Source organism: Coregonus clupeaformis, chromosome 28 (assembly GCF_020615455.1).
Source record: "Coregonus clupeaformis isolate EN_2021a chromosome 28, ASM2061545v1, whole genome shotgun sequence".
In the NCBI taxonomy this organism is placed as follows: domain Eukaryota; kingdom Metazoa; phylum Chordata; class Actinopteri; order Salmoniformes; family Salmonidae; genus Coregonus; species Coregonus clupeaformis.
The window spans coordinates 25,615,333-25,637,939 of NC_059219.1; the positions used below are offsets into that span (position 1 = coordinate 25,615,333).

At 45.5% G+C, this 22,607-nt stretch overlaps 1 protein-coding gene across 1 annotated transcript; it reads left to right on the top strand.

Moving 5' to 3' along the window:
• The first annotated feature begins 220 nt into the window (after positions 1-220).
• LOC121556261 (23 kDa integral membrane protein-like) lies at positions 221-22,225 on the top strand. Its single transcript, XM_041870158.2, has 9 exons — positions 221-373; positions 625-681; positions 784-903; positions 1,166-1,240; positions 1,559-1,654; positions 1,927-2,058; positions 2,278-2,310; positions 21,405-21,488; positions 21,652-22,225. The coding sequence occupies exons 1-9, from the start codon at positions 314-316 to the stop codon at positions 21,796-21,798; spliced, it is 804 nt and encodes a 267-aa protein (XP_041726092.2). The 5' UTR covers positions 221-313; the 3' UTR covers positions 21,799-22,225.
• The last annotated feature ends 382 nt before the right edge of the window (positions 22,226-22,607 follow it).

Sequence of the window (22,607 nt, forward strand, 5' to 3'; positions counted from 1 at the left end):
GACGACAAGTTTGTCATTTTCCCCCATTGACAACCAGCCGGCCCAAATCCTGCCCTGCCCTGACCTACTAAGTAATCATGTCAACGACCGTCACAGGAAGTGCCTTTTAGAAACCCTGCCTGTTTTAAACATCATTTACCGTAGATGCACAGATGAAAGACCGCCCTCCTCACACACAGTGGTATTATTAAAGCGGTGTGTGCTGTTGAAACAGCCTGACTTGAGAATAGGGGATACATAACCAAGCTAGTGGATACTCTGTGTGCCCAGCATCGTTTTTAACAGCCTCTTTTGCTTTTTGATTCTGTTCACAATGGCACAGGTCAACAGATGTCTGAAACAGCTGTTCTTTGGATTCAACATGTTGTTAGGGGTAAGCAATATTAAGATGAGATAACCTCCATTTTTGGGGGGGGGTTCATTAAGTGTAACTGTTGTTGGTTTATTCATAGATATTTCTGCCTGTTTGTCTTTCAACCTCTTAATTTATTTTTGATTTTTTATAAAGTAGTTCTTCATTTTAGCTCTGTTGTTTGACTACTTCTGTTTTCTTTGTTTCTAACTCTTCTTTATGCATTGATTCATGCATTCTAAAAATTGTGACACGGTTTTCCCGGTGTTTAGATTGCAGGTTGTGTCCTATTGGTTTTGGGAATGACCGCAGCACCATACAATAAAGAGGTGAAAATTATCCTACTAATTAACAACACTGAACGACAATGGTAAAACTTAGTTCTGTGATTCAGCCCCAGTGACAATGCTTTTGATCCTTTTTTTCCCCAGCTTGACCAAGGAGAGTCAGCTGGCTTGGCATGGATTGTATCAACTGCAGTTGTTTCTGTGCTACTCTCTTTACTTGGAGCATATGGTGCATACAAAGAGAACATTGTGTTTCTGAGAGTGGTAAATACTTCAATCTCATTCACACAGTACAAGCCAGTACAAAACATCACATTATTAATAATCATTATTAACCATAAAGTGTTTCTAAAATACAAATACAAAATTCAACTTTTCCTGCGAGATACGATAATATGGTTGCATGGTAACGTTATATGCAAAATATAATATAATAACATTTTAAAGCAATGAATTAAACAAAACTGTATCATTATGTATGATTTAGTAATTGTTTGTTTGCCAAAAATTTGTATTTTGTTTTCAGTTCGTTGGAATAATGGGCTTTGGAATAATCGTCTTTCTTATTGTTGGATTTAACGTGGCTCGTTCAATGCCTGAGGTAAACTTTTTCTTTAGATATTTAAAAGTCCTGTGAAAAAAAAAAATCAGAATTTGTCAATAGTCGCATTAGACTTTGTAAGAAAATGCATCGCTTTTAAGTCGATATCAAATCACTTACACTGTTTATCTTAAACTAAGCTGTTAAACAGAAGGGTTTGAACGTTCTGTAGACACAAGCTATTGATATATATTTTTTCCCAGTCAATATTTTGTACCTTTACTTTGTGGCTTAATTAACACTTTAAATAAAAATAAAAAAGGCATCTTAAAATTGTTGAATTCTCTGAAAACGTTTTTTTCTTCTCATAATTTAAAGGCCATGCAAATGATTAAAGAAAACCTCTCTTCAGCTACATCAGCAATGATGGCTGATGAAGAGCACCGACAAACGATCATGGCTCTACAAGCAGAAGTACTGTAGAAGTCTACATATTGTCCACAATTATTAATATTCATAAATAGGTTGCAAAATTTGAATATCTTTCCCTAAATTCCCAGTTCCTGTCGTTAATTTGCTTATTCCACTGGTCTTCCGCATTTCTGCCTTTTTACGCAACCCAAGTCTTTAATCTGTCATGATCAATTTGTCAGACTAGCAATGTACTGTACATTTTACACAGTTTCTCACCTTGTGTTCACGGTTTCTCATCTTGTGTTCACTGACAACTGTGTCTGCTGTTGCAGGCTAAGTGTTGTGGAATAATGAGTTACAGAGACTGGGATAGCAAGATTCCAGAGACCTGTAAATGTTCTACTTTCAAATCAGACCCATCCCAATGTATGGAGGTGCAAACAACTAAAGATGACGGCATCTGGGTAAGTTCTAAAATCAAACTTCAGCTGTTTTAAATGGGGCTAGGAGTTTTTCCTCCTAACTATGTGATTTGAGCAGGAATAACTCCCGGCAACCTACTAATTCAGTTACGAGAAAAATGACAAGAAGAAAATGTTACATAATGTTACATATGTCAAAATAATTTTGAATCCAATAATGTTCTTTTTAAAACATTTTTCTTCCATTGTTTGTTACCTCAGGGAACATCTGAAATGATGTGGATCTACAGCAAGGTAATGCTTCTTTATGTCAGCCACAACAACACTATATATTACTTCTAAAAGTTGGTACATTGAGGATACATTCTCTACTGTACCCTACTCTACTGTACCCTACTCTACTGTACCCTACTCTACTGTACCCTACTCTACTGTACCCTACTCTACTGTACCCTACTGTACCCTACTCTACTGTACCCTACTCTAATGTACCCTACTCTACACTACTCCACCCTACTCTAATGTACCCTACTCTACACTACTCCACACTACTGTACTCTACACTACTCCACCCTACTCTACTGTACCCTACTGTACTGTACCCTACTCCACCCTACTCTACTGTACCTACACTATAGTACCTAATGTACTGTACCCTGCTCCACTGTACCCTACTGTACCCTACTCTACTGTACCCTACTCTACTCTATTGTACCCTACTCTACACTACTCCACACTACTGTACCCTACTCCACCCTACTCTACTGTACTCTACTCTACCCTACTGTACTCTACTCCACCCTACTCTACTGTACCCTACTCTACACTACTCCACACTACTGTACTGTACACTACTCCACCCTACTGTACCCTACTCTACACTACTCCATCCTACTCTACTGTACCCTACTGTACTCTACTCCACCCTACTCTACTGTACCCTACTCTACCCTACTCCACCCTACTCTACTGTACCCTACTCTACACTACTGTACACTACTCCACCCTACTCTAATGTACCCTACTCTACACTACTCCACACTACTGTACACTACTCCACCCTACTGTACCCTACTCTACTTTACACTACTCCACCCTACTCTACTTTACACTACTCCATCCTACTCCACTGTACCCTACTGTACTCTACTCCACCCTACTCTACTGTACACTACTCCACCCTACTCTACTCCACCCTACACTACTCCACCCTACTGTACTGTACCCTATTCTACACTACTCCACCCTACTCTACTGTACACTACGCCACACTACTATACTGTACCCTACTCTACACTACTCCACCCTACTCTACTATACCCTACTCTACTCCACCATACACTATTGTACCTATTGTACCATAATCTACTTTACCATACTCTACTGTAGTGTACCCTACTCTACTGCACCCGTCTCTACTGCACCCTACTCTACTGTACCCGTCTCTACTGCACCACACTCTACTGGATCCTACCGCACCGTACCCTACTGAACCCTACCCTACACCACTCTACTGTACCCTACTGATCCCTACCTACTCTATTGTACCCTGCTGTACTGTACCCTTCCATACTGCACCCTACTCTATTGTACCCTACTATACCCTACTCTACTTTAACCTACTATACCCTACTGTATTCTACTGTACTCTACTGTACCTTACTGTATCCTACTCTAATGTACTCTACTCCACCCTACTCTACTGTACCTACACTATTGTACCTAATGTACTCTACTCTAATGTACTCTACTTTACTGTACCCTAATCTACTTTAGTGTACCTTACTCTACTCTACTGTACCCTACTCTACTATACCCTACTCTACTGTACCCTAATCAATTATACCATACTCTACTCTACTGTACCCTACGCTACTGTACCCTACTGTACCTACACTATTGTACCTAATGTACTCTACTCTAATGTACTCTACTTTACTGTACCCTAATCTACTTTAGTGTACCCTACTCTACTGTACCCGTCTCTACTCTACCCTACTCCACCCTACTCTACTGTACCCTACTGTACTGTACCCTACTGTACTATACCCTACTGTACTGTACCCTACTGTACACTACTCTACCCTACTGTACTGTACTGTACCCTACTGTACTGTACCCTACTGTACTGTACCCTACTGTACCGTACCCTACTGTACCGTACCCTACTGTACTGTACCCTACTGTACTGTACCCTACTCTACCCTACTGTACTGTACCCTACTGTACTGTACCCTACTGTACCCTACTCTACTGTACTCTACCCTACTGTACCCTACTCTACTGTACTCTACTGTACTCTACCCTACTGTACTGTACCCTACTGTACTGTACCCTACTGTACCCTACTCTACCCTACCGTACCCTACTCTACTGTACCCTACTGTACCCTACTCTACCCTACTGTACCCTACTCTACTCTACCCTACTGTACTGTACCCTACTGTACTGTACCCTACTGTACCCTACTGTACTGTACCCTACTGTACTCTACCCTACTGTACTGTACCCTACTGTACTGTACCCTACTCTACCCTACTGTACCCTACTGTACTCTACCCTACTGTACTCTACCCTACTGTACCCTACTGTACTCTACCCTACTGTACTCTACCCTACTGTACTCTACCCTACTGTACTGTACCCTACTGTACTCTACCCTACTGTACTGTACCTTACTCTACTCTACCCTACTGTACTCTACCCTACTGTACTGTACCCTACTGTACTGTACCCTACTGTACTGTACCCTACTGTACTCTACCCTACTGTACTGTACCCTACTCTACTCTACCCTACTGTACTCTACCCTACTGTACTCTACCCTACTGTACTGTACCCTACTGTACTGTACCCTAATCTACCCTACCGTACCCTACTCTACTCTACCCTACTGTACTCTACCCTACTGTACTGTACCCTACTCTACCCTACCGTACCCTACTCTACTCTACCCTACTGTACTCTACCCTACTGTACTGTACCCTACTCTACCCTACTGTACCCTACTGTACTCTACCCTACTGTACTGTACCCTACTCTACTCTACCCTACTGTACTCTACCCTACTGTACTCTACCCTACTGTACTCTACCCTACTGTACTCTACTCTACTCTACCCTACTGTACTGTACCCTACTATACTGTACCCTACTGTACTGTACCCTACTGTACTCTACCCTACTGTACTGTACCCTACTCTACCCTACTGTACTCTACCCTACTGTACTGTACCCTACTGTACTCTACCCTACTGTACTGTACCCTACTGTACTCTACCCTACTGTACTGTACCCTACTCTACTCTACCCTACTGTACTCTACCCTACTGTACTCTACCCTACTGTACTGTACCCTACTGTACTGTACCCTAATCTACCCTACCGTACCCTACTCTACTCTACCCTACTGTACTCTACCCTACTGTACTGTACCCTACTCTACCCTACCGTACCCCTACTCTACTCTACCCTACTGTACTCTACCCTACTGTACTGTACCCTACTCTACCCTACTGTACCCTACTGTACTCTACCCTACTGTACTGTACCCTACTCTACTCTACCCTACTGTACTCTACCCTACTGTACTCTACCCTACTGTACTCTACCCTACTGTACTCTACTCTACTCTACCCTACTGTACTGTACCCTACTATACTGTACCCTACTGTACTGTACCCTACTGTACTCTACCCTACTGTACTGTACCCTACTCTACCCTACTGTACTCTACCCTACTGTACTGTACCCTACTGTACTCTACCCTACTGTACTGTACCCTACTCTACTCTACCCTACTGTACTCTACCCTACTGTACTCTACTCTACTGTACTGTACCCTACTGTACTGTACCCTACTCTACCCTACCGTACCCTACTCTACTCTACCCTACTGTACTCTACCCTACTGTACTGTACCCTACTGTACTGTACCCTACTGTACTGTACCCTACTCTACCCTACTGTACCCTACTCTACTCTACCCTACTGTACTCTACCCTACAGTACTGTACACTACTGTACTCTACCCTACTGTACTGAACCCTACTGTACTCCACCCTACTGTACTGTACCCTACTGTACTGTACCCTACTGTACTCTACCCTACTGTACTGTACTGTACCCTACTGTACTCTACCCTACTGTACTGTACCCTACTGTACTCCACCCTACTGTACTGTACCCTACTGTACTGTACCCTACTCTACCCTACTGTACCCTACTGTACTCTACCCTACTGTACTCTACCCTACTGTACTCTACCCTACTGTACTGTACCCTACTGTACTCTACCCTACTGTACGCTACCCTACTGTACTCTACCCTACTGTACTCTACCCTACTCTACCCTACTGTACTGTACCCTACTGTACTGTACCCTACTGTACTCTACCCTACTGTACTCTACCCTACTGTACTCTACCCTACTCTACCCTACTGTACTCTACCCTACTGTACTGTTCCCTACTCTACTCTACTCCACCCTACTGTACTGTACTCTACCCAACTGTACCCTACTGTACTCTACCCTACTGTACTCTACCCTACTCTACCCTACTGTACTCCACCCTACTGTACTGTACCCTACTGTACTGTACCCTACTGTACTCTACCCTACTGTACTGTACCCTACTGTACTCTACTCTACCCTACTGTACTCTACTGTACTCTACCCTACTCTACCCTACTGTACTCTACCCTACTGTACTGTTCCCTACTCTACTCTACTCCACCCTACTGTACTGTACTCTACCCAACTGTACCCTACTGTACTCTACCCTACTGTACTCTACCCTACTCTACCCTACTGTACTCCACCCTACTGTACTGTACCCTACTGTACTGTTCCCTACTCTACTCTACTCCACCCTACTGTACTGTACCCTACTGTACTCTACTCTACCCTACTGTACTCTACTGTACTCTACCCTACTCTACCCTACTGTACTCTACCCTACTGTACTGTACCCTACTGTACTCTACCCTACTGTACTGTTCCCTACTCTACTCTACTCCACCCTACTGTACTCTACTCTACCCTACTGTACTCTACTGTACTCTACCCTACTCTACCCTACTGTACTCTACCCTACTGTACTCTACCCTACTGTACTCTACCCTACTGTACTGTTCCCTACTCTACTCTACTCCACCCTACTGTACTGTACTCTACCCTACTGTACTCTACCCTACTCTACCCTACTGTACTGTACCCTACTCTACCCTACTCTACCCTACTGTACTCTACCCTACTGTACTGTACTCTACCCAACTGTACTCTACCCTACTGTACTCTACCCTACTGTACCCTACTGTACTGTACTCTCCCCTACTGTACTGTACTCTACCCTACTGTACCCTACTGTACTGTTCCCTACCCTACTGTACTGTACCCTACTGTACTGTACTCTACCCTACTGTACTCTACCCTACTGTACTGTACCCTACTGTACTCTACCCTACTGTACTCTACCCTACTGTACTGTACTCTACCCTACTGTACTGTACTCTACCCTACTGTACTCTACCCTACTGTACTCTACCCTACTCTACCCTACTGTACTCTACCCTACCCTACTGTACTCTACCCTACTGTACTCTACCCTACTCTACCCTACTGTACTCTACCCTACTGTACTGTACTCTACCCTACTGTACTCTACCCTACTGTACTGTACTCTACCCTACTGTACCCTACTGTACTGTACTCTACCCTACTGTACTGTACTCTACCCTACTGTACTCTACCCTACTGTACCCTACTGTACTGTTCCCTACCCTACTGTACTGTACCCTACTGTACTGTACCCTACTGTACTGTTCCCTACCCTACTGTACTCTACCCTACTGTACTCTACCCTACTGTACTCTACCCTACTGTACTCTACCCTACTGTACTCTACCCTACTGTACTCTACCCTACTGTACTGCCCTACTGCTGTGCCCTACTGCTACTGTACTCTACCCTACTGTACTCTACCCAACTGTACCCTACTGTACTGTTCCCTACCCTACTGTACTGTACCCTACTGTACTGTACTCTACTGCTCTGTTCCCTACCCTACTGTACTCTACCCTACTGTACTCTACCCTACTGTACTGTACCCTACTGTACTCTACCCTACTGTACTCTACCCTACTGTACTCTACCCTACTGTACTCTACCCTACTGTACTGTACTCTACCCTACTGTACTCTACCCTACTGTACTCTACCCTACTGTACCCTACTGTACTGTTCCCTACCCTACTGTACTGTACCCTACTGTACTGTACTCTACCCTACTGTACTCTACCCTACTGTACTGTACCCTACTGTACTCTACCCTACTGTACTGTACCCTACTGTACTGTACTCTACCCTACTGTACTGTACTCTACCCTACTGTACTCTACCCTACTGTACTCTACCCTACTCTACCCTACTGTACTCTACCCTACTGTACTGTTCCCTACTCTACTCTACTCCACCCTACTGTACTGTACTCTACCCTACTGTACCCTACTGTACTCTACCCTACTGTACTCTACCCTACTCTACCCTACTGTACTCCACCCTACTGTACTGTACCCTACTGTACTGTACCCTACTGTACTCTACCCTACTGTACTGTACCCTACTGTACTGTACCCTACTGTACTCTACTCTACCCTACTGTACTCTACTGTACTCTACCCTACTCTACCCTACTGTACTCTACCCTACTGTACTGTACCCTACTGTACTCTACCCTACTGTACTCTACCCTACTGTACTGTTCCCTACTCTACTCTACTCCACCCTACTGTACTGTACTCTACCCTACTGTACTCTACTGTACTCTACCCTACTCTACCCTACTGTACTCTACCCTACTGTACTGTACCCTACTGTACTCTACCCTACTGTACTGTTCCCTACTCTACTCTACTCCACCCTACTGTACTGTACCCTACTGTACTCTACTCTACCCTACTGTATTCTACTGTACTCTACCCTACTGTACTCTACCCTACTGTACTCTACCCTACTGTACTCTACCCTACTGTACTGTTCCCTACTCTACTCTACTCCACCCTACTGTACTCTACTCTACCCTACTGTACTCTACTGTACTCTACCCTACTCTACCCTACTGTACTCTACCCTACTGTACTCTACCCTACTGTACTCTACCCTGCTGTACTCTACCCTACTGTACTGTTCTCCTACTCTACTCTACTCCACCCTACTGTACGTACTCTACCCTACTGTACTCTACCCTACTCTACCCTACTGTACTGTACCCTACTCTACCCTACTCTACCCTACTGTACTCTACCCTACTGTACTGTACTCTACCCAACTGTACTCTACCCTACTGTACTCTACCTACTGTACCCTACTGTACTGTACTCTCCCCTACTGTACTGTACTCTACCCTACTGTACCCTACTGTACTGCTCCCTACCCTACTGTACTGTACCCTACTGTACTGTACTCTACCCTACTGTACTCTACCCTACTGTACTGTACCCTACTGTACTCTACCCTACTGTACTGTACCCTACTGTACTGTACTCTACCCTACTGTACTGTACTCTACCCTACTGTACTCTACGCTGCCCTCTACTGCTCTACTCTACCCTACTGTACTCTACCCTACCCTACTGTACTCTACCCTACTGTACTCTACCCTACTCTACCCTACTGTACTCTACCCTACTGTACTGTACTCTACCCTACTGTACTCTACCCTACTGTACTGTACTCTACCCTACTGTACCCTACTGTACTGTACTCTACCCTACTGTACTGTACTCTACCCTACTGTACTCTACCCTACTGTACCCTACTGTACTGTTCCCTACCCTACTGTACTGTACCCTACTGTACTGTACCCTACTGTACTGTTCCCTACCCTACTGTACTCTACCCTACTGTACTCTACCCTACTGTACTGTACCCTACTGTACTCTACCCTACTGTACTCTACCCTACTGTACTCTACCCTACTGTACTGTACTCTACCCTACTGTACTCTACCCTACTGTACTCCACCCTACTGTACTGTACTGTACCCTACTGTACTGTACCCTACTGTACTCTACCCTACTGTACTGTACCCTACTCTACCCTACTGTACTCTACCCTACTGTACTGTACTCTACCCTACTGTACTCTACCCTACTGTACTCTACCCTACTGTACCCTACTGTACTGTACTCTACCCTACTGTACTGTACTCTACTGTACTGTACCCTACTGTACTCTACCCTACTGTACTCTACCCTACTGTACTGTTCCCTAACCTACTGTACTGTACCCTACTGTACTGTACTCTACCCTACTGTACTCTACCCTAGTGTACTGTACCCTACTGTACTCTACCCTACTGTACTCTACCCTACTGTACTGTACTCTACCCTACTGTACTCTACCCTACTGTACTGACTACCCTCCCTACTGTACTGTACTCTACCCTACTGTACTCTACCCTACTCTACCCTACTGTACTCTACCCTACTGTACTGTACCCTACCTGTACTGTACTCTACCCTACTGTACTCTACCCTACTGTACCCTACTGTACTGTACTCTACCCTACTGTACTGTACTCTACCCTACTGTACTCTACCCTACTGTACCCTACTGTACTGTTCCCTACCCTACTGTACTGTACCCTACTGTACTGTACCCTACTGTACTGTTCCCTACCCTACTGTACTCACTACTGTGCTCTACCCTACTGTACCCTACTCTACCCTACTGTACTCTGCCCTACTGTGCTGCTCTACCCTACTGTACTCTACCCTACTGTACTGTACTCTACCCTACTGTACTGTACTCTACCCTACTGTACTGTACCCTGCCGTACTCTACCCTACTGTACTGCACCCTGCCTACTCCTACTGCCCTACTCTACCCTACTGTACTGTACCCTACTGTACTGTACCCTACTGTACTCTACCCTACTGTACTCTACCCTACTGTACTGTACTCTACCCTACTGTACTCTACCCTACTGTACTCTACCCTACTGTACCCTACTGTACTGTACTCTACCCTACTGTACTGTACTCTACTATACTGTACCCTACTGTACTGTACCCTACTGTACTCTACCCTACTGTACTGTTCCCTAACCTACTGTACTGTACCCTACTGTACTGTACTCTACCCTACTGTACTCTACCCTAGTGTACTGTACCCTACTGTACTCTACCCTACTGTACTCTACCCTATTGTACTGTACTCTACCCTACTGTACTCTACCCTACTGTACTGTACCCTACCCTACTGTACTGTACTCTACCCTACTGTACTCTACCCTACTCTACCCTACTGTACTCTACCCTACTGTACTGTACCCTACTGTACTGTACTCTACCCTACTGTACTCTACCCTACTGTACCCTACTGTACTGTACTCTACCCTACTGTACTGTACTCTACCCTACTGTACTCTACCCTACTGTACCCTACTGTACTGTTCCCTACCCTACTGTACTGTACCCTACTGTACTGTACCCTACTGTACTGTTCCCTACCCTACTGTACTCACCCTACTGTACTCTACCCTACTGTACCCTACTCTACCCTACTGTACTGTACCCTACTGTACTGTTCCCTACCCTACTGTACTCTACCCTACTGTACTGTACTCTACCCTACTGTACTGTACTCTACCCTACTGTACTGTACCCTACTGTACTCTACCCTACTGTACTGCACCCTACTCTATTCTACCCTACTCTACTCTACCCTACTGTACTGTACCCTACTGTACTGTACCCTACTGTACTCTACCCTACTGTACTCTACCCTACTGTACTGTACTCTACCCTACTGTACTCTACCCTACTGTACTCTACCCTACTGTACCCTACTGTACTGTACTCTACCCTACTGTACTGTACTCTACTATACTGTACCCTACTGTACTGTACCCTACTGTACTCTACCCTACTGTACTGTTCCCTAACCTACTGTACTGTACCCTACTGTACTGTACTCTACCCTACTGTACTCTACCCTACTGTACTGTACCCTACTGTACTCTACCCTACTGTACTCTACCCTACTGTACTGTACTCTACCCTATTGTACTGTACTCTACCCTACTGTACTCTACCCTACTGTACTGTACCCTACCCTACTTTACTGTACTCTACCCTACTGTACTCTACCCTACTCTACCCTACTGTACTCTACCCTACTGTACTGTACCCTACTGTACTGTACTCTACCCTACTGTACTCTACCCTACTGTACCCTACTCTACTGTACTCTACCCTACTGTACTGTACTCTACCCTACTGTACTCTACCCTACTGTACCCTACTGTACTGTTCCCTACCCTACTGTACTGTACCCTACTGTACTGTACCCTACTGTACTGTTCCCTACCCTACTGTACTCTACCCTACTGTACTCTACCCTACTGCCTACTCTGCCCTACTGTACCCTACTGTAATGTTCCCTACCCTACTGTACTCTACCCTACTGTACTGTACTCTACCCTACTGTACTGTACTCTACCCTACTGTACTGTACCCTACTGTACTCTACCCTACTGTACTGCACCCTACTCTATTCTACCCTACTCTACTCTACCCTACTCTACTCTACCCTACTGTACTGTACCCTACTGTACTCTACCCTACTGTACTCTACCCTACTGTACTGTACCCTACTGTACTGTACCCTACTGTACTCTACCCTACTCTACTGTACCCTACTCTACTCTACCCTACTGTACTCTACCCTACTGTACTGTACCCTACTGTACTGTACCCTACTGTACTGTACCCTACTCTACTCTACCCTACTGTACTGTACCCTACTCTACTCTACCCTACTGTACTCTACCCTACTGTACTCTGCCCTACTGTACTGTACCCTACTCTACCCTACCGTACCCTACTCTACTCTACCCTACTGTACTCTACCCTACTGTACTGTACCCTACTGTACTGTACCCTACTGTACTGTACCCTACTGTACTGTACTGTACCCTACTGTACTCTACCCTACTGTACTGTACCCTACTGTACTCCACCCTACTGTACTGTACCCTACTGTACTGTACCCTACTGTACTCTACCCTACTGTACTGTACTGTACCCTACTGTCCTCACCCTACTGTACTGTACCCTACTGTACTCCACCCTACTGTACTGTACCCTACTGTACTGTACCCTACTCTACCCTACTGTACCCTACTGTACTCTACCCTACTGTACTGTACCCTACTGTACTCTACCCTACTGTACTCTACCCTACTGTACTGTACCCTACTGTACTCTACCCTACTCTACCCTACTGTACTGTACCCTACTGTACCGTACCCTACTGTACTGTACCCTACTGTACTGTACCCTACTGTACTCTACCCTACTGTACTCTACCCTACTGTACTGTTCCCTACTCTACTCTACTCCACCCTACTGTACTCTACTGTACCCTACTGTACTCTACCCTACTGTACTCTACCCTACTCTACCCTACTGTACTCCACCCTACTGTACTGTACCCTACTGTACAATACCCTACTGTACTCTACCCTACTGTACTGTTCCCTACTCTACTCTACTCCACCCTACTGTACTGTACTCTACCCTACTGTACTCTACCCTACTCTACCCTACTGTACTGTACCCTACTCTACCCTACTCTACCCTACTGTACTCTACCCTACTGTACTGTACTCTACCCTACTGTACTCTACCCTACTGTACTCTACCCTACTGTACCCTACTGTACTGTACTCTACCCTACTGTACTGTACTCTACCCTACTGTACCCTACTGTACTGTTCCCTACCCTACTGTACTGTTCCCTACCCTACTGTACTGTACCCTACTGTACTCTACCCTACTGTACTGTACCCTACTGTACTCTACCCTACTGTACTGTACCCTACTGTACTGTACTCTACCCTACTGTACTCTACCCTACTGTACTCTACCCTACTGTACCCTACTGTACTGTACTCTACCCTACTGTACTGTACTCTACCCTACTGTACTCTACCCTACTCTACCCTACTGTACTCTACCCTACTGTACTCTACCCTACTGTACTGTACCCTACTGTACTGTACTCTACCCTACTGTACTCTACCCTACTGTACCCTACTGTACTGTACTCTACCCTACTGTACTGTACTCTACCCTACTGTACTCTACCCTACTGACCCTACTGTACTGTTCCCTACCCTACTGTACTGTACCTTACTGTACTGTACCCTACTGTACTGTTCCCTACCCTACTGTACTCTACCCTACTGTACTCTACCCTACTGTACTGTACCCTACTGTACTGTTCCCTACCCTACTGTACTCTACCCTACTGTACTGTACTCTACCCTACTGTACTGTACTCTACTGTACTCTACCCTACTGTACTCTACCCTACTGTACTCTACCCTACTGTACTCTACCCTACTGTACTGTACTCTAGACTACTGTACCCTACTGTACTGTTCCCTACCCTACTGTACTGTACCCTACTGTACTGTACTCTACCCTACTGTACTCTACCCTACTGTACTGTACCCTACTGTACTCTACCCTACTGTACTGTACCCTACTGTACTGTACCCTACTGTACCCTACCCTACTGTACTGTACCCTACTGTACTCTACTGTACTGGACCCTACTGTACCCTACCCTACTGTACTGTACCCTACTGTACTCTACTGTACTGGACCCTACTGTACTGTACCCTACTGTACTCTACTGTACTGGACCCTACTGTACTGTACCCTACTGTACTCTACTGTACTGGACCCTACTGTACTGTACCCTACTGTACCCTACTGTACTGGACCCTACTGTACTCTACTGTACTGGACCCTACTGTACCCTACCCTACTGTACTCTATCCTACTGTACTGTACCCTACTGTACCCTACTGTACTGTACCCTACTGTACCCTACCCTACTGTACTGTACCCTACTGTACTCTACTGTACTGGACCCTACTGTACTGTACCCTACTGTACTCTACTGTACTGGACCCTACTGTACTGTACCCTACTGTACTCTACTGTACTGGACCCTACTGTACTGTACCCTACTGTACCCTACCCTACTGTACTGTACCCTACTGTACTCTACTGTACTGGACCCTACTGTACTCTACTGTACTCTACTGTACTGGACCCTACTGTACTCTACCCTACTGTACTCTACCCTACTGTACTGTACTCTATACTACTGTACCCTACTGTACTGTTCCCTACCCTACTGTACTGTACCCTACTGTACTGTACTCTACCCTACTGTACTCTACCCTACTGTACTGTACCCTACTGCACTCTACCCTACTGTACTGTACCCTACTGTACTGTACCCTACTGTACTGTACCCTACTGTACCCTACCCTACTGTACTGTACCCTACTGTACTCTACTGTACTGGACCCTACTGTACTGTACCCTACTGTACTCTACTGTACTCTACCCTACTGTACTCTACCCTACTGTACTCTACCCTACTGTACTGTACTCTAGACTACTGTACCCTACTGTACTGTTCCCTACCCTACTGTACTGTACCCTACTGTACTGTACTCTACCCTACTGTACTCTACCCTACTGTACTGTACCCTACTGTACTCTACCCTACTGTACTGTACCCTACTGTACTGTACCCTACTGTACCCTACCCTACTGTACTGTACCCTACTGTACTCTACTGTACTGGACCCTACTGTACCCTACCCTACTGTACTGTACCCTACTGTACTCTACTGTACTGGACCCTACTGTACTGTACCCTACTGTACTCTACTGTACTGGACCCTACTGTACTGTACCCTACTGTACTCTACTGTACTGGACCCTACTGTACCGTACCCTACTGTACTCTACCCTACTGTACCCTACCCTACTGTACTGTACCCTACTGTACTCTACTGTACTGGACCCTACTGTACTGTACTCTACTGTACTGGACCCTACTGTACTGTACCCTACTGTACCCTACTGTACTGTACCCTACTGTACTCTACTGTACTGGACCCTACTGTACTGTACCCTACTGTACTCTACTGTACTGGACCCTACTGTACTGTACCCTACTGTACCCTACTGTACTGGACCCTACTGTACTCTACTGTACTGGACCCTACTGTACCCTACCCTACTGTACTCTACCCTACTGTACTGTACCCTACTGTACCCTACTGTACCCTACCCTACTGTACCCTACCCTACTGTACTGTACCCTACTGTACTCTACTGTACTGGACCCTACTGTACTGTACCCTACTGTACTCTACTGTACTGGACCCTACTGTACTGTACCCTACTGTACCCTACCCTACTGTACTGTACCCTACTGTACTCTACTGTACTGGACCCTACTGTACTGTACCCTACTGTACTCTACTGTACTGGACCCTACTGTACTGTACCCTACCTACTGTACTCTACTGTACTGGACCCTACTGTACTGTACCCTACTGTACCCTACCCTACTATACTGTACCCTACTGTACTCTACTGTACTGGACCCTACTGTACTGTACCCTACTGTACCCTACCCTACTGTACTCTACCCTACTGTACCCTACTGTACCCTACCCTACTGTACTGTACCCTACTGTACCCTACCCTACTGTACCCTACCCTACTGTACTGTACCCTACTGTACCCTACCCTACTGTACTGTACCCTACTGTACTCTACTGTACTGGACCCTACTGTACTGTACCCTACTGTACTCTACTGTACTGGACCCTACTGTACTGTACCCTACTGTACCCTACCCTACTGTACTGTACCCTACTGTACCCTACCCTACTGTACCCTACTGTACTCTACTGTACTCTACCCTACTGTACTGTACCCTACTGTACTCTACTGTTCTCTACCCTACTGTACTGTACCCTACTGTACTGTACCCTACTGTACTCTACTGTACTCTACCCTACTGTACCCTACCCTACTGTACTGTACCCTACTGTACCCTACCCTACTGTACCCTACTGTACTCTACTGTACTCTACCCTACTGTACTGTACCCTACTGTACTCTACTGTACTCTACCCTACTGTACTGTACCCTACTGTACTGTACCCTACTGTACCCTACTGTACTCTACTGTACTCTACCCTACTGTACCCTACCCTACTGTACTGTACCCTACTGAACCCTACTGTACTCTACTGTACTCTACCCTACTGTACCCTACCCTACTGTACTGTACCCTACTGAACCCTACTGTACCCTACTGTACTCTACTGTACTGGACCCTACTGTACTGTACTCTACTGTACTGTACTCTACTGTACTGGACCCTACTGTACCATACCCTACTGTACTCTACCCTACTGTACCCTACCCTACTGTACTGTACCCTACTGTACTCTACTGTACTGGACCCTACTGTTCTGTACTCTACTGTACTGGACCCTACTGTACTGTACCCTAATGTACCCTACTGTACTGTACCCTACTGTACTCTACTGTACTGGACCCTACTGTACTGTACCCTACTGTACTCTACTGTACTGGACCCTACTGTACTGTACCCTACTGTACCCTACTGTACTGGACCCTACTGTACTGTACCCTACTGTACTCTACTGTACTGGACCCTACTGTACCCTACCCTACTGTACTGTACCCTACTGTACTGTACCCTACTGTACCCTACTGTACTGTACCCTACTGTACCCTACCCTACTGTACTGTACCCTACTGTACTCTACTGTACTGGACCCTACTGTACTGTACCCTACTGTACTCTACTGTACTGGACCCTACTGTACTGTACCCTACTGTACTCTACTGTACTGGACCCTACTGTACTGTACCCTACTGTACCCTACCCTACTGTACTGTACCCTACTGTACTCTACTGTACTGGACCCTACTGTACTGTACCCTACTGTACTCTACTGTACTGGACCCTACTGTACTGTACCCTACCTACTGTACTCTACTGTACTGGACCCTACTGTACTGTACCCTACTGTACCCTACCCTACTGTACTGTACCCTACTGTACCCTACCCTACTGTACTGTACCCTACTGTACCCTACCCTACTGTACCCTACCCTACTGTACTGTACCCTACTGTACCCTACCCTACTGTACTGTACCCTACTGTACACTACTGTACTGGACCCTACTGTACTGTACCCTACTGTACTCTACTGTACTGGACCCTACTGTACTGTACCCTACTGTACCCTACCCTACTGTACTGTACCCTACTGTACCCTACCCTACTGTACCCTACTGTACTCCACTGTACCCTACCCTACTGTACTGTACCCTACTGTACTCTACTGTACTGGACCCTACTGTACTGTACCCTACTGTACTCTACTGTACTGGACCCTACTGTACTGTACCCTACTGTACCCTACCCTACTGTACTGTACCCTACTGTACCCTACTGTACTCTACTGTACTCTACCCTACTGTACTGTACCCTACTGTACTCTACTGTTCTCTACCCTACTGTACTGTACCCTACTGTACTGTACCCTACTGTACTCTACTGTACTCTACCCTACTGTACCCTACCCTACTGTACTGTACCCTACTGTACCCTACCCTACTGTACCCTACTGTACTCTACTGTACTCTACCCTACTGTACTGTACCCTACTGTACTCTACTGTACTCTACCCTACTGTACTGTACCCTACTGTACTGTACCCTACTGTACCCTACTGTACTCTACTGTACTCTACCCTACTGTACCCTACCCTACTGTACTGTACCCTACTGAACCCTACTGTACTCTACTGTACTCTACCCTACTGTACCCTACCCTACTGTACTGTACCCTACTGAACCCTACTGTACCCTACTGTACTCTACTGTACTGGACCCTACTGTACTGTACCCTACTGTACTCTACTGTACTGGACCCTACTGTACCGTACCCTACTGTACTCTACCCTACTGTACCCTACCCTACTGTACTGTACCCTACTGTACTCTACTGTACTGGACCCTACTGTTCTGTACTCTACTGTACTGGACCCTACTGTACTGTACCCTACTGTACCCTACTGTACTGTACCCTACTGTACTCTACTGTACTGGACCCTACTGTACTGTACCCTACTGTACTCTACTGTACTGGACCCTACTGTACTGTACCCTACTGTACCCTACTGTACTGGACCCTACTGTACTGTACCCTACTGTACTCTACTGTACTGGACCCTACTGTACCCTACCCTACTGTACTCTACCCTACTGTACTGTACCCTACTGTACCCTACTGTACTGTACCCTACTGTACCCTACCCTACTGTACTGTACCCTACTGTACTCTACTGTACTGGACCCTACTGTACTGTACCCTACTGTACTCTACTGTACTGGACCCTACTGTACTGTACCCTACTGTACCCTACCCTACTGTACTGTACCCTACTGTACCCTACCCTACTGTACCCTACTGTACTCCACTGTACTCTACCCTACTGTACTGTACCCTACCCTACTGTACTGTACCCTACTGTACCCTACCCTACTGTACCCTACTGTACTCTACTGTACTCTACCCTACTGTACCCTACCCTACTGTACTGTACCCTACTGTACCCTACCCTACTGTACCCTACTGTACTCTACTGTACTCTACCCTACTGTACTGTACCCTACTGTACTCTACTGTACTCTACCCTACTGTACTGTACCCTACTGTACTGTACCCTACTGTACCCTACTGTACTCTACTGTACTCTACCCTACTGTACCCTACCCTACTGTACTGTACCCTACTGAACCCTACCCTACTGTACTGTACCCTACTGTACTCTACTGTACTGGACCCTACTGTACTGTACCCTACTGTACTCTACTGTACTGGACCCTACTGTACTGTACCCTACCTACTGTACTCTACTGTACTGGACCCTACTGTACTGTACCCTACTGTACCCTACCCTACTGTACTGTACCCTACTGTACTCTACTGTACTGGACCCTACTGTACTGTACCCTACTGTACCCTACCCTACTGTACTGTACCCTACTGTACCCTACCCTACTGTACTGTACCCTACTGTACCCTACCCTACTGTACTGTACCCTACTGTACCCTACTGTACCCTACCCTACTGTACTGTACCCTACTGTACTCTACTGTACTGGACCCTACTGTACTCTACTGTACTGGACCCTACTGTACTGTACCCTACTGTACCCTACCCTACTGTACTGTACCCTACTGTACCCTACCCTACTGTACCCTACTGTACTCTACTGTACTCTACCCTACTGTACTGTACCCTACTGTACTCTACTGTACTGTACCCTACTGTACTGTACCCTACTGTACTCTACTGTACTCTACCCTACTGTACCCTACCCTACTGTACTGTACCCTACTGTACCCTACCCTACTGTACCCTACTGTACTCTACTGTACTCTACCCTACTGTACTGTACCCTACTGTACTCTACTGTACTCTACCCTACTGTACTGTACCCTACTGTACTGTACCCTACTGTACCCTACTGTACTCTACTGTACTCTACCCTACTGTACCCTACCCTACTGTACTGTACCCTACTGAACCCTACTGTACTCTACTGTACTCTACCCTACTGTACTGTACCCTACTGTACTCTACTGTACTCTACCCTACTGTACTGTACCCTACTGAACCCTACTGTACTCTACTGTACTCTACCCTACTGTACCCTACTGTACTCTACCCTACTGTACTCTACTCTACTGTACTCTACCCTACTGTACCCTACTCCACCCTACTGTACCCTACCATACCCTACTGTACTGTACCCTACTCTACCCTACTGTACCCTACCCTACTGTACTGTACCCTACTGTACTGGACCCTACTGTACTGTACTCTACCCTACTGTACTCTACCCTACTGTACCCTACTGTACTGTTCCCTACCCTACTGTACTGTACCCTACTCTACTGTACCCTACTCTACTCTACCCTACTGTACTGTACCCTACTGTACTGTACCCTACTGTACTCATTTACTTGAGTTTCTTAGAATTTAAGAAAGGGCCCATGAACTCTTGATCTAGTGATCTTGGTCTTGCGACCACTCAAGACCACATAAATGCAGTATTTTACTTGTCATGGTCTCAACTCACTGGGTCTGGGTCTGGATCTGGGGACCAACGTCCTGGTTTACATCTTGGTCTTGGCTCCTGGATATTACCTTAGTATTTGTTTTACAAACCATATGCAACCCAATTTGATGAAGGCAATGCTCTCTGATCATTGGCAGATCACTCCCGACCAATAGGATTCCCCGCCCAGTTGCCTACTTTTAAATGGTGGAAGCAATGTGGCAATGTCTATACTAAAAAAAAGTGATATCCTTCTAGACTAGAGTCCTCCTTTTACTGTATATCTAATGGGCCAATGAATGTAAATATCAATGGATGTGTCTCTCCTCTCAGCCCTGCGGTCCTCTCATCATGAAGAACTTAGACTCCGCTCTTAAGACCGCACTTGGATTCTTCTTTGGGTTTGCTGTTTATGCTGTATGGAATTATTTCTAATAATATTACATTTATACATAACAAATATTAAACCAAACTTAATTTAACTCCTTTCTAATGATTTACCACGTCCCTCCCAATTTTGATTGAATTCCAGCCATGCTGTGTTATGGGTAATAAAATTTTTGTAACATCCTTCCCACAGTTGATTGGGGAACTGTTGTCCTGCATGATGATTGGTCAGATCAAGAAGGTGCAGTCTGCTGATGTTCTTGAGAATGTAGAAGGACGGGTATCATTTCACACCTCAATTCTAAGCAATTCGCCATGCGGAGGGAGTTGCGGGAGTTGAACCGACGACCTTATACCCGTATCTCCCATAACCAGGGATGAGGTCAGGGTTTCAGTCTGGCATCCAGGCAAGAGGAGAGGAACAGAAGGTGCTGAAACCAACGTGAGACGAGGTGCAACCCAAAAAAAATGAATATGAGCGTTTGGAATGAAAAGGAATAACTCAAGCTCACAGTTAAAAACCTCGATGCTTTATTTATCTAATTTGTGTGAAAGATCATAACGACGTTGTGTCTGTCCATGGCTTTTCTGGTCATTCTGATGAAGTCCATTAATGGTCAAAAACGTCTTGATTTTAACTCAAATTTAGATTAGTAACGTATCAAGCTTTGAACTATGACGGAGAGTCATGCCTTTTTTCTCAAAAAAATTTTTGTTGTTGTTTTATTTTTACTTTTTTTTTGTTAAAAAATAAATGCACTGTTGGTTAAGGGCTTGTAAGTAAGCATTTCACTGTAATGTCTGCACCTGTTGTATTCGGCGCATGTGACCAATACAATTTGATTTGATTTGATTTGATTTGACCTTTAAAATTCAGGCTAGAAGAGTAAGAAGCGTCCTTAGGATGAACTTTGGAGTGAGACATTATGAAGCACTGTAATGAGGTCTGCTGTAGCCACGCTGACAACAAACGTATTGTCCGCGTCCCAAATGGTACCCTCTTCCCCTGCTGTACATAGTTGCACTCCGGTCAACAGTAGTGCACTATATAGGGAATAGGGTGCCATTTGGGTCAAAAGTAGTGCACTATATAGGGAATAGGGTGCCATTTGGGTCAAAAGTAGTGCACTATATAGGGAATAGGGTGCC

Coding starts and splice junctions, on each gene's coding strand:
- LOC121556261 (XM_041870158.2), top strand. CDS start 314: ATGGCACAGGTCAACAGATGTCTGAAACAGCTGTTCTTTGGATTCAAC. Junction 2,059..2,277: donor CTAAAGATGACGGCATCTGG/GTAAGTTCTAAA, acceptor TTGTTACCTCAG/GGAACATCTGAAATGATGTG. Junction 2,311..21,404: donor TGATGTGGATCTACAGCAAG/GTAATGCTTCTT, acceptor CTCTCCTCTCAG/CCCTGCGGTCCTCTCATCAT.